We start from the raw sequence: 13,169 nt of genomic DNA on the forward strand, positions 1-13,169 counted from the left end.
AGGCGAAGCGAGGCAGGGCAGGACAAGGCGAAGCGAGGCAGGGCAAAGAGAGGAACAGCAAGGCGAGGCAAGGGAGGCCAAGTTCCCCCCCAGACGGTGGAAGGCAGCCGTGGGCAGGAGCTCTGCCTTGCCTGCAGCTGGGGCTCCCAACTGCAGAAGCCTGGTTTTAAGGAATATGTTTAACACAAGCTCTTCAGGAAACAAACCCGTGTCAGCCGGAGCCAAGAACTGTCACCTCCATCTGGCTGGAGCACCCAAGAGAAAGTTGCCTGCAAATCCCACCATATGCTCCAGACACTCGGTACAAAAGCCTCAGGCATCCTACTAAACTTCCAGGAAAAAAAGAACTTTCTCTGACACTTGCTTTTCCTTCCCTGCAGCTCAGCAGCCACCTTGCACTTCAAACTCTGCCTGCTGTGAGGCTGATGCAGAGTTCTGCCCCAGGACTTCAGGAAGGGCGGCCTGGTTTTGCAGCTCCGGTGCCGCCTCGCCAGAGCTGGCTGACCACAGCTGGCAGCAGCCACAGAACAGTGGCAGATCCCCCTGGGATTCAGGATGAGCAGGGTGGAAAATGGTGGCATCCAAGGATACAGCAGGACAACATGGACCCCATGCTATTACCCCTGGCTTCACCATCCTCACTCACCAAGGACGACTTTACCCAAAGTGCTGCACCTTGGGGATTGCAGAAGGGAGATGTGGGGAAGGAAGGGGATGCAGGGGAGGGAGCCCTCCGTGCTCTGGAGCCCTCCCCCCCGGACCCCCCAAATCCCCACCAGTTGCCGAGGTGCCTGCATTAGAGGGCAGTGTGGGAGCACGGAGCAGGTGGCGCTTTGTTTTGGTGCATGCCGGCGCGACGGCGCTGATGCATGGCTGCTGCTGTGTGGCCAAGGCAGCCCCGACATTGATTTATGGGCAACTTTCCATTTCATCAGCACGGGGCACTGGCACTTCGCGCCGCCCAGGGCAGCCGTGGCTGCGCTGGGGAGGCTGCTGGCTGGACCCCCCCTTCCTCCACCACCTCCTCTAGTCGGTGTTAGGAAGGTGTGGCATTAATTGCTCTCAATTTTCAATTTCCCTTCCGGCGTTTCCCTGGCACCCCAGGGCTCTCCTCTGAGGGAGCTGCACTCTGGCACCCATCCAGCTTTCAAAACAAAAGCAGAAACGCCTCTGGTGACCTTTTGGAGGATGAGCAGAGGGTTTGTTTGCTCATCTCCATGGGACAAAGAGAGAAAGATTAAAATTAAAGCGTCTGCCCACACCGGCCGTCAACCCAGCCACCTTTTGTCCAGAGCATAGCCCAACACCATGGCATTGGCTGGCATCAGGTGATGCCCTGGCAACCCAAGGCTGACCAGGGCCTCTCCTCTCATGTCGTTTTGGTATATTCTACGTTTCTGTTGGCCCCCAGCCTGAAGGTTGCTACTGAGCTCCAGTGCAGGGGAGGGACTCTGCCTGCTAGAGAGCAGCTGGGGACGAGTGCTGCAGCCTGGACTCCTCCTCTCTTCTCCAACACTTCACTTCTCCTCCAAGCTCACTCCCACGGGTTTCTGGGCTGCTAGCTCCCAGGAACGGTCCATATAATTTCTTTTCTTTGCCAAACAGCAGTGCACAGCCAAATGTGTGGGGCTGTAGGGGTTCACGCACCCCTGGGGAGCCAGCATGGAGTTTCTGTAGTCTGAGCCTCACTGGTGCCTTCCTCCTCAGTTCCTGGTGTGATGCCTCACCATTCCAGGACAGGATCAGACCCCCTAAACCCTCTCCAAAACAGTCTGTCCATGTCTGCTATCCTCAGGGATATCTCTTGGAAGTCCCTGGTGTCTGCAGTATGGTGCAGAAGAGCGAGATGCTGAATCCCCTGAGCCCACTGAATCCTCCAGGCTCCTCACATGAGGTCATCAGCCAAGGTGAGGTTCCATCAAAAACCTCACTCCCACTGTTGGCATCCCAAGGCTTGGAAAGCAATCCTTTGCATCTCCCATGACCTTATTGGTTTTGCATTTTGAAGTCCAGCACTTTAATTTCCTCCAGAGATAGAAAATTATCCCTGTGCTGAGACTGGTTCACCACTGAGCCTCCAAGCCCACCTCTGCAAGGCTGATCTTCTCCAGCACCTCCTGAAGCTGGAAGGAGCTCCAGCAGCCACAATAAAGCAAGCTTTCACGAGGGGTGATGTTCAGACTGTGTTAAAAGGTGGGATTTTTCTTCTCCCTTCCTCCCCTCCCATCCCCAGGGCTGGGAGGAAAAACCAGATGTTGGAGGGCTTTCAGGAAAGGCAGGCTGCTGCGATGTCACATGCGAGCCATATGCATCAGCACCCAGCCTCTCTTCCCTCTGGCAGCTCTGCTGGGATGGGCAGCATCCCCAGACAGGACACCTGTGCTGGTGCCATTGTGTCTACTGAGTTTTCAGGAATCCCTCCTCAAAAAAAAAGCCTTAGGAAAGCAGGGTTGCTTTTGAGTCCCCCTTCTCCAGTGGCTCCTTGTCAAACCACATGAGCAGCAGGGAGTTAGGCTGGGTTGTCTGCTCCTCAATCAGACCCCTCGGTGGAGAAATGCTACGGGAGGGCAGAAAGGAAAGCAGAGGGGACAGCTTGGAGGCTGTCAACGGGAAGAGCTGAGATGGGAGCATGCACAGCAGGTCTGGAGAGATGAGACTCCTCTTCCTCGCCTTCCCCTCTCAGGGAAAACCACCCCATACTCTTGAAGCTTTGCCCTAACTTTGTGCCAGTTTTGCAGCCCTCACAGGCTCTGCGTGAAGCAGCAGCCCCAAAGGACACTCGGCTCCAAGATCAGGGCTTTTGGAGACACATTTGTTGGAAGCAGCAGCTTGGCACTGGAATAGCTGGCAGCAGCTATGACCTGTGAGATAGCAGCTCTGCTGTTGGCTGCACCCCGTGCCACCGAGCGCTGCTACCAGAGCCGCCTGTTTTAGGGTTCCCAACCAAGATCACTGATATTCTTTGTCAGAAGCATGTTCAGGAAATGGGAGCTCTCTTACAAAAAACCAGAACAAAACAAAACAAACAAACAAACAAAAAAAACACATAAAAAAACTAGGACCGTCCTCCCCCTTCCCCATGCACACACAAATGGTGGTATTGGGCTCAGATATCACCACAATAAATCACAAGTGCCTTATCAAGGCTGCCTGTCTGCTGCCCAAGGAGCTCTCCCCTAGACAAATCACAACCCCAGATAACAGAAAATCCAGCTTTGCCAAAACAAATATTCCCTTTCAGCTCCAATCCCCTTTGCTACACCAACAAGTGTTTCTTCTTAGAGAAGGAAGACTTGAACGCACTGAGAGCTTCTGCCTCTGCAAAACAGCGTGGCTCATGCCATGCAAAGAGATTCCAGGGAAACAAACAACAACAATAAAACCCACCAAAACCAAATCCCCATGGTTCAAGTTTGGAAAACTCCTTTTCATTGTGCTTGTTGAGATCCCTCCCAGCATCATTAATCAGTCTCTGCTCCTGATCAGCATCACTCCAAACCCACGTCACAAGCCCTTCTCCATCAGAGCTCAGCACAGGGGAAGGAAGAAGCAAGGGGACTTTGGGGGCTTTCTGATTACAAGGTGCCTCCACAGCATTTGGGGATTTGGCTGGAGCTGGCTCCTGTCTGCAGCCACAGCTAGCATTTGCTAATGCTTTCAGTGATTGCATTTGGAAAAAATCAAGCGGTTAACCCGAGGAGGAGGGGGGAAAAAGTTTCAAGAATCAAAACCCAGAATGTTTTCAATTATGGGCGTCTGTTAAGAGTGGAGAACAAACACAATCCCAACCCAAACACAAACCGAGCAGCTCTGGGAAGAAAACACAGCTGGTAAACACACAGTAACCTCTTCCAGCAAGAAAGAGATTTGCTTGAAGGCCACACATACAAAAAAAAAAAAAGAAAGTTAAAGAAAAAAACAAAAAGGAAAGCAAACATGGAAGGACAGCAGAACACAAGTTATTGCTAGACAGGTCAGCTCTGCAGGCATGCTGCTTTCCTAAGCATCCCCTTGGACAAACTCCCTCCCTCCCCCCCCCCCCGCCCCCGGCAGAGCAGTGCCGACACCCAGAGCGGAAGCGAGGAGGTGTGTGGTGTGCAGGCGAGCAGCGCGGGCAGCCGCAGCCTACCTGGAAGAAGCCGGGCGGGATGGGGCCCCCGGGCATCCCGTCGTTTGGGGGAATGTTTCCAAGCACAGGACTCGGGGCGGCAGCTGCGCTCTGCGGGGAACAAAACCAGGACAAACAGAGAATCATTGAATGACTGTCAGGGTTGGAAGGGACCTCAAGCATCATCCAGTTCCAGCCCCCCTGCCATGGGCAGGGACACCTCACACTAGAGCAGGTTGCTTGGAGCCACATCCAGCCTGGCCTTAAACACCTCCAGGGATGAGGCTTCCACCATCTCCCTGGGCAACCTGTTCCAATGTCTCACCACCCTCATGGGGAAGAATTTCTTCCTAACATTCAATCTGAATCTATCCATTTCTAGTTTTGCTCCATTCTCCCCAGTCCTATCATTACCTGACACCCTAAAAAGTCCTTCCCCAGCTTTCTTGTAGGCCCCTTTCAGATACTGGAAGGCCACAGGAAAGTCACCTCAGAAGCCTTCTCTTCTCCGGACTGAACAACCCCAACTCTCTCAGTGTGTCTCCATAGCAGAGGAGCTCCAGCCCTCTGATCATCCTCATGTCCCTTCTCTGGACACATTTCAGCACCTCCATATCTTTCTTGTAATAGGGGCTCCAGAACTGGACACAGTACTCCAGGTGGGGTCTCACCAGAGCAGAGTAGGGGGCAGAATCACCTCCCTTGACCTGCTGGCCACACTTCTCTTGATGCAGCCCAGGCTCTGGTTGGCTTTCTGGGCTGCAAGTGCACACTGCTGGCTCATGTTGAGCTTCTCATCCCCCAGCACCCCTAAATCCTTTTCTTCAGGGCTGCTCTCAAGCCAGTCCCTGCCCAGCCTGTATCAATGCTTGGGATTGCCCCGACCCAGATGCAGGACCTTGCATTTGGTCTTGTGGGTTGGAGTCAGAAGTAAGAAGAAGACACATTAAGAAAGCTGCCCCACTCCTGCCGCACCGCACCGAGTCGCTGCCGTCACCTCCAGAGTCGCTCCCCAGGTCCTCAAGCAGAGGATGCTTGGAGCCAGACAGGCACCGGCCTCTGAGGTTAGCCCACAGAGGAGATGGCTGCACAGAACCCAGGGATAATTCTGGAGCTTATTTTTTCATTTACCCAGGCACTTAGCCTCATTAATCCACCCAGGAGCCTCATCCAGTGCGGCACTCCAGGCAGAGCTGTTTTAAGGCTTTTTAAATGCTTCTCTTACCCCCCCACCTCCCCTCACATGCTGGCTGGTTGACTTCTACCCTCTGAAAGAGCCTCCCTGACTTCACCAGCACACCAAGGTTTTCTTATGAATTACCAAATTCATCGCACCCAGTCTGCAGGGTCATGTTTCCCCTCATGCCTTCCCAGGACAGGCCATCCAAGTGGCTCCAGCCCTGAAAAGGAGGGACAGGGATGGATGGGGAGTACCTGGACACCCTGCTCAGCATCTCTGTTTGCATTTACTTCCTCTCTGGGTATCAGACACTGATAAACAAAAGATGGATTTTTGGTGCAAGGAGTAACTCCAGCAGGGTTGAGGGAAGGGTGATACGCCATCACCCCACTTGGGAAAGCATCAGTGTTATGGGAAGCTCCTTCCTGGAAGGAAAATGGTAGGAAAAAGGTCTTTCCCCAAAGAGTCCTGCTGGCACACATCCCTGCTGGGTTGGGAGAAGTACCTGTGCCACTCCAGTGCACTCCTGATTTAGCCACTGCCAAACAAACTCCCATCCCCAGGATAGTCGCAAGGCAGCCACAGTGACACTAACTGAGTTTGGATCACATATCTACTCACTCCACAGATTTTCATGACAGGCAACCTGTTCCAGTGTCTCACCACCCTCTATGGGAAGAATTTCTTCCTAACATCCAATCTGAATCAACCCATTTCTAGTTTTTCTCCATTCCCCCAGCCCTATCACTACCTGACACCCTAAAAAGTCCCTCCCCAGCTTTCTCATAAGCCCCCTTCAGATACTGGAAGGCCACCTACAACCACATGGCAGGGCTGAGGAAAATTGTCCACTACAAAAAAAACCAAAACAAAACAACAAAACAAACAAACAAAAAAATCCCACATCAGTAGAAACATTTTCCACTAAGGAAACCCACAGGCAGACGGGGTACATGTGAGCCTGCTCAGGCTTGGTTTCACCCCAAAGCCTGGAGCACCCTGAGCCACGAAATCTCACATCCTGACAGCAGCCAAGCCCCCCCTGGCCCCCAGCGGCATCCATTGTGGTGACAAGAAGATGTGAGCAGAGAAGGGAAGCAGGACTTGGGTAGCCTAGAAAATTAAGGACTAAGACTCGGCAAAGTGAGACCCCAATGCCTGGCTGGGAATCTCTCTATTCATCGGGACCATAAAGCCTTGGAAAGGGAGGAGAGCATCAGGCTAAGCATTGCTTTGTGCCTTCCTGAGGACCGTCCTTTGCAGCCCTTCCATCATGCTCTCCACAGGAGATGGCATGCAGGATGAAGAGCAGGTCTATGTTGGATGAGTGGCTCCTTTTCCCACCGCAGCATCTCTGAAACACACATGCTAGAGATGACAGGAACAGGCCTTCCCCCCAAAGTGACCCGCTTTGTCAAACAACCAGGGTCCTCCTGCAGCTATAGAGTCCTGCACCCTCCAGCACATCCCATGACCTTCACTTCCCTCCTGCCCCTGAATAAGGCATCCCAAGCAGCCTTCCCCACATCAACAACAAACCCCAGATCTGAGTGTTTTTACAGTTAATTAAAAAAAAAAAAAGTCCTGGCAGGAGAAATAAGCCTGCCCATTCCAGGCTCTTTTTATACATCAGACAGCAGCAAAAATAGACGGGAGAGGGAGTGAACCCAGTTCTCCTCCTCCCTCCTTCCCTCCATCCCCCCAAGTGGGTCAGCTATAAAAGTAAAACCAAATCTTAATCCAAGGCCATGAACATATTGTAGTTTCTCTGCAAAGCAGATGACGATTCTTAATGCAAAAATATAGAAGACCAAGCCCCAAACTGCAGCAAGCCCATTTGGAATTTCCTTTATTAAACCCTCTATCACGCAAAACGCTTCTCTCCCAAGGCGGCCAAGTGCTGCAATAAAGCTGCCAAGGTGATATTTTATGGTTTCAAGAGATTTCCAGCACACCATAATCCTTTGCTGGGGGAATCTCCCAAAGCGAAATGGATCCTGCAGTGGTGGGGACTGAGGAGGGACAGGGGTTTGGGGACTGAGGAGGGACAGGGGGGTTTGGGGACTGAGGAGGGACAGGCGTTTGAGGATAAAAGAGAGGCACAACAGGCATTTGGGGATCAAGGAGGGACAGGGATTTGGGGATCAAAGAGGGACAGGGATTTGGGGATCAAAGAGGGACAAAGGGTTTGGGGATCAAAGAGGGACAAAGGGTTTGGGGATCAAAGAGGGACAGGGGTTTGGGGGTAGAAGAGGGACAAGTGTTTGGGGATCAAGGAGGGACAGGCATTTGGGGATCAAGGAGGGACAGGCATTTGGAGATAGAGGCACGGGCATTTGGGCATAAAAGAGGGGTGACAGGCATTTGGGGATCAAAGAGGGACGGGGTTTGGGGACTGAAGAGAGACAAGGGGCTTGGGGATCAAGGAGGGACAGAGGTTGGGGGTAGAAGAGAGACAAGTGTTTGGGGATCAAGGAGGGACAGGCATTTGGGGATAGAAGAGGGACCTGCATTTATGGACACAGGGGCAAAGAACGCTGCCCTCCTCCTTCCCCCTGCAACAGAGGAAGGAGGGCAAAGCAGCCAAAGAAAACCTTGAAGCAAATGCCCGTTTTCCCACTAAACCACAGAGTATTGCCCTGTGTATAACACCCCCAGACCTCACCTCTGCCCGCACAGCACAAGTGGGAATCTGAAGGTCCTCACACATGTGGCACTTGGCAGAACTCGGTAATTAAAAACCTGCAAGTGCCCTGAGCATATTGTAGGATGGGAGCCAAATTGGTCAGCCCTTGATGAATGATTTACAAGGCTGTGAAGTGACATTTTGTTTCTTTTTTTTTTTTCTTTAATTATTCCCCTCCCCTTTACCTCCACAAAGGTAAACACGGAGGCACCTTTAGCCCCATAGAAGTGACGGGAGAGCTGCCATGAATGGAGCTGCTCTATGAAACTCTTGGGATGTGGCAGAAAAGAAAGAAAAAAAAAAAAGAAGATAAAAAAAAAAAAAGACAGTGGGAAAAAAAACTTGCTAAACCCCAAGGGTCAGCATCCAAGCCCCAAGGGCTTTCCAGTACCCATTTCCAGAGAACAAGGACTTTTTGCCCTTCTAGCTCTCCTTACCTGGCTTATTTTCACCATGGGACTTGCACATCTCTCCTATGAACAAAGACTGAGAGACCTGTGGTTGTTTAGTCTGGAGAAGAGAAGACTGAGAGGGGATCTGATCAATGTCTATATAAATATCTGAGGGGTGGGTGTCAAGATGAAGGTGCCAGGCTCTTTTTGGTGGTGTCAGGGATAGGACAAAGAGCAATGGGTACAAGCTGGAGCACAGGAGGTTCCACCTCAACACGAGGACAGTTCTTTATGGTGAGGGTGACAGAGCCCTGTAACAGGCTGACCAGAGAGGTTGCAGAGTCTCCTTCTCTGAAGGCTTTCCAAACCCGTCTGGATGTGTTCCTGTGTGACCTGCCCTGGGTGACCCTGCTCTGGCAGGGGGTTTGGACTCAACGGTCTCTGGAGGTCCCTTCCAGCACCTAGCATTCTGTGATTCTGGTTTAGAAACTCTTTTCAGGGATGCAGAAGATTTCAGCTAGAGTTTGCCTGCTAGGCCCCTTTCACCAGGCAAGTACTAAAAACCCCACAAACCCCCTCAGTGCAGGCACAGGAGATGCCTAGAAGCCATATGGACACAGGCAGCACCGTCACGGTGCAGGAGGATGACACCCACTGTGTCACCACGTCCAAGCTAGCACTGAACTGAAAGCACATCCAGCCACGTTAAGGTTCCCCATTGGAATGGGACAGCCCAGATTTCCTGCTACCAAATCACACCAAAGACCACTGCTGCCAATGAGCAAGAGCAGCTCTGGCACAGCCTTTGAGCAGATGGGAAATTTGCTCTGGTGAGACCTCACCTGGAGTACTGTGTCCAGGCTGGGAGCCCTCAACACAGGAGGGGCATGGACCTGATGGAGAGGGTCCAGAGGAGGGCCATGAAAATGATCAGGGGGTTGGAGCACCTCTGCTAAGAGGACAGGCAGAGGGAGCTGGGGGTGCTCAGTCTGGAGAAGAGGAGGCTCCAGGAAGACCTAATAGCAGCCTGCCAGTACCTGAAGGGGGCTACAAGGATGGAGAGAGACTGTTTGCAAAGGCCTGTGGAGATAGGACAAGGGGCAATGGCTTCAAACTAAAGAAGGACAGATTTAGATTGGATGCTAGGAACAAGTTATTTACTATGAGGGTGGTGGAACACTGGAACAGGTTGCCCAGGGAGGTGGTTTGGGCCCCTTCCCTGGAGATATTCAAAGTGAAGTTGGACAGGGTTCTGGGCAGCCTGATCTAGTTGAGGATATCCCTGCTGACTGCAGAGGGGGTTGGACCAGATGACCTTCAGAGGTCCCTTCCAATCCAGATCATTCTGCGATTCTAAATCAAATGCAGCTCCTGGGGCACGGATGTATAGTGACATACACACCAAGATGTGTATAGGCATATATACACATATGATATTTTTTCTCCCCCCCCCCCAAGCTTATGTCAGATTTCCCCCCCTTTTTTGGTGGGAGCCAGCAGAGTGGTGGCAATGTGGATGGCCATGTTTGGCTTCCAGAGCCAAGCTCTCCGTTAAGGCACCGGCTCACTACGCCGGCAGATGCCGTCTAAGCCTTTAAATCGCACACTAATTGCACTAATTGAGCTAACAGGCTCTGTTTCGTCTCCCTACCCTGAGTCAACCAGCATCTTCTGGTACTGCTGTAGAGATCCAAGCTGTTGACTGTAGTGTTATTTTGTCAGCCATTAAACGATTCATCAGAGTCATTAATTGATTTATTATTGCTGCCTGCAAGCATAGCTTTGCAAATAAAGAAGGATGGAGGTCAGGAGGCAATGGAAATTGGACAAAACAGCACAGCCAGGAGCTGGGCACTTGAATTAGCAGCAGGAGCCTGCTCAGGTAGGGCCACCAGCATCAGATATGAGGCAAAAACAAGGGAGAAAAAAAAAAAAAAAAAAAAAAAAGGAAAAGATGTGCTGGTTGGCTCTGCTGCCAAACCAGTTGGGTTTTTCAGCTCAAATCTACATAGCATGTAAAAGAGCTACTCAAACTATCCTGCTTTCTTAACCTAATCCTTAGGAAGAAACCAGGTTATTCCACTGTGGCAACTGTCTTTAAGAGCAGCAGCAGGGAAGAGGCACCGGTATGGCTGCAGCCAGCAGCTCCCCAGAGCATCCCCCCCAGCATTTCAGTGCCACCCCAATCTGCCTTCCCAGGCCAGCTGAGCGGGGAACACAACTCACCTCCTCCACTGGTGCCACAGCCCCAGGAGGGGCTGCAGAGAAGTGCTTTTATTTATTTGCTTTCTCCAGCCCCGAGGTGAGGTCTCTGCTAGGCAGGATGGTTTGCTGAGAGCAGGGTGTGGCGAGTCGTTTCCTGCCCCCCGCCCTGCGGCTTAGATGCAGGGCAGATGCAACCCGAGAGGAGCTGGGAGGCTCCAGCCAACAGGGTTTCAGGAGATGAATTTAAAAAAGCAGAAAAGCCAGTGCCAAACTGGTGGGCTGAAACTGCCACCACTGACAGCACGCTGCTGTCCCCAGCCCCAGGGTATTCCTGGCAATAAACAGCAGCACCCAACAAGGGAAGGTTTGGGAAGCTGTGGAGCTTTCTGTATGGCAGCCTGTGGATGCTGCAAGGGGATTCCTCCTCCTTCATCCGTACCACTGGACAAGCCTGAGCCATCCCCAAGAGCATCAAAGGTGGGCTGAGGCACTGCCCCCTGATGCATCGCATCCTGCAAAGGCTCCCAGCACCACAGTGAGACAATACCCTGTGGGGTGGCTGGCAGGGCAGCAGTCAAGCCTTAGCTTGCCACGCACCCAAACCTGCCATGCTTCACCAACACAAGTGATGGTTTCTATTGACTATGAAAACCAGGTTCCTACTGGTGGCATTTACTCTGCTGTTACGGTGTCCCCACCACAAGCTCCTCAAGAGCAGCTTTGGTCAATGCACAGAATCACAGAATTAACCAGGGTGGAAAAGACCTTCAACATCATCAAGTCCAATCTATCACCCAATGCCATCTAATCAACTAAACCACAGCACTAAGTGCCTCACCCAGTCCCTTTTTAAACACTTCCAGGGATTGTAACTCCACCACCTCCCTGGGCAGCCCATTCCAATGCAGCTCACCCCAAAGCATCCTGCAGCCAGCTTTTGACAAACATTACTTAGATAAAAATAATCTCCAAACAGTGGAGCAAGGTGCTGGCAGGCAACAGGGAGGATGCTGCCTTCATGGGGAACAGCACCAGTTGCCCTGCCAGTCACAGACACAATCAACCCAGCAAGGAGGTGAGGAGTGAAAAGTACCTTCATGGCACAGACCTAAAACCAGGCTAAAGGAAGACCTAAAACCAAGCTAAGGAAGACCTAAAACCAGGCTAAGGATGGCTGGACCTTTGGGTTTTTGCTTCAAGGTGGTTTTGCCCATGCTCTCTTCTCCACTTGGAGTACAGTGCCCAGTTCTGGAGCCCCTATTACAAGAAAGATCTGGACATGCTTGAACGTATCCAGAGAAAGGCCATGATGATTATCAGAGGGCTGGAGCTCCTCTCCTGTGAGGACAGGCTGAGAGAGTTGGGGTTGTTCAGTCTGGAGAAGAGAAGGCTCCAAGGAAAGCTTATTGTGGCCTTCCAGTATTTGAAAGGGCCTGACAAGAAAGCTGGGGAAGGACTTTTTAGGGTGTCAGGTAATGATAGGACTAAGGGGAATGGATCCAAGCTACAGGAGGGGAGATTTAGATTAGATGTTAGGAAGAAGTTCTTCCCCGTGAGGGTGGTGAGACACTGGAACAGCTTGCCCAGGGAGGTGGTAGTTTCTAAGGCTGGGCTGGATGTGACTCTGAGCAACCTGATCTAGTGTGAGGTGTCCCTGTCCATGGCAGGAGGGTTGGAACTGGATGATCCTTGAGGTCCCTTCTAACCCTGATGATTCTGTGATTTGAGCTGCATCTCACACCTCACATCCACAGCAGCAAGACACTGTAATGCAGCTGCCTCCAGTACCAGCATGTGGGGATGCTGGGGACATGTTGGTGATCTAGTGTCTGTCTGTCTGTCTATCTGTCTCCTTTGATTTCATTTTTTTTGCCTAGAGCTCAGGCTTTGGGGCTTGAGGAAGAAACCAGTGTGCAGGTCAGGACTTCGGCGGGCTGCGTAAACAGGTAATATGGAATTTAATTGGACTCCAGTTAAGCCTTTTCATCTCGTTAAAGCTGCCTTCATCTTATAGAGACAGGTTTTAAATTTAATAATAGAACCCTCCCACACCTCGCAGTAACCCGATTAATGCCGGGGGGAGACTCAACACACTGGCCGCTGCCTCTGGACAGAGCCCTCAGATGCTCTCTGGCATCAGGCCCCTCTGCAGGCTGGGGACAGCATCTGTGCTGCATCAATGGCTATGAAAATAAATAAACAAACAAATAAATAAATAAATAGAACACCAGCCTGAGCACCTCTGCTACGATGCCAGGCTGAGAGACCTGGGGTTGTTCAGTCTGCAGAAGAGAAGGCTCCGGGGAAACCTAATAGCAGCCTGCAAGTACCTGAAGGGGGCTACAGGAAGGATGGAGAGAGACTGTTTGCAAAGGCCTGCAGTGATAGGACAATGGGCAATGGCTTCAAACTAGAGAAGGGCAGATTTAGATTGGATGTTAGGAACAAGCTCTTTACTATGCGGGTGGTAGAACACTGAAATAGGTTTCCTGGTGGGGTGGTTGGGGCCCCATCCCTTGGAGATATTCAAGGTGAGGCTGGACAGGGCTCTGGGCAACCTGATCTAGTTGGGGATGCCCCTGCTGACTGCAGAGGGGG

The 13,169-nt window shown here is 51.8% G+C and overlaps 1 protein-coding gene across 31 annotated transcripts in view; it reads right to left on the bottom strand.

Moving 5' to 3' along the window:
* The window catches only part of SSBP3 (single stranded DNA binding protein 3), a 69,271-nt gene that overhangs the window by 17,571 nt on the left and 38,531 nt on the right, over window positions 1-13,169 (bottom strand). For 23 of the 31 annotated variants that reach the window (XM_054383994.1, XM_054384007.1, XM_054383997.1 and 20 more), the window contains one exon: window positions 4,130-4,219. The exons of 7 other annotated variants lie outside the window; for them this stretch is intronic. In XM_054383994.1, the coding sequence (XP_054239969.1) occupies window positions 4,130-4,219 (90 nt within the window). Of the gene's footprint in view, window positions 1-360; window positions 364-4,129; window positions 4,220-13,169 lie in introns of all 31 variants that reach the window. One more of the 31 variants, XM_054383985.1, reaches the window with a different exon arrangement.

The sequence above is a fragment of the Indicator indicator genome, chromosome 10 (genome assembly GCF_027791375.1).
Source record: "Indicator indicator isolate 239-I01 chromosome 10, UM_Iind_1.1, whole genome shotgun sequence".
In the NCBI taxonomy this organism is placed as follows: Eukaryota; Metazoa; Chordata; class Aves; order Piciformes; family Indicatoridae; genus Indicator; species Indicator indicator.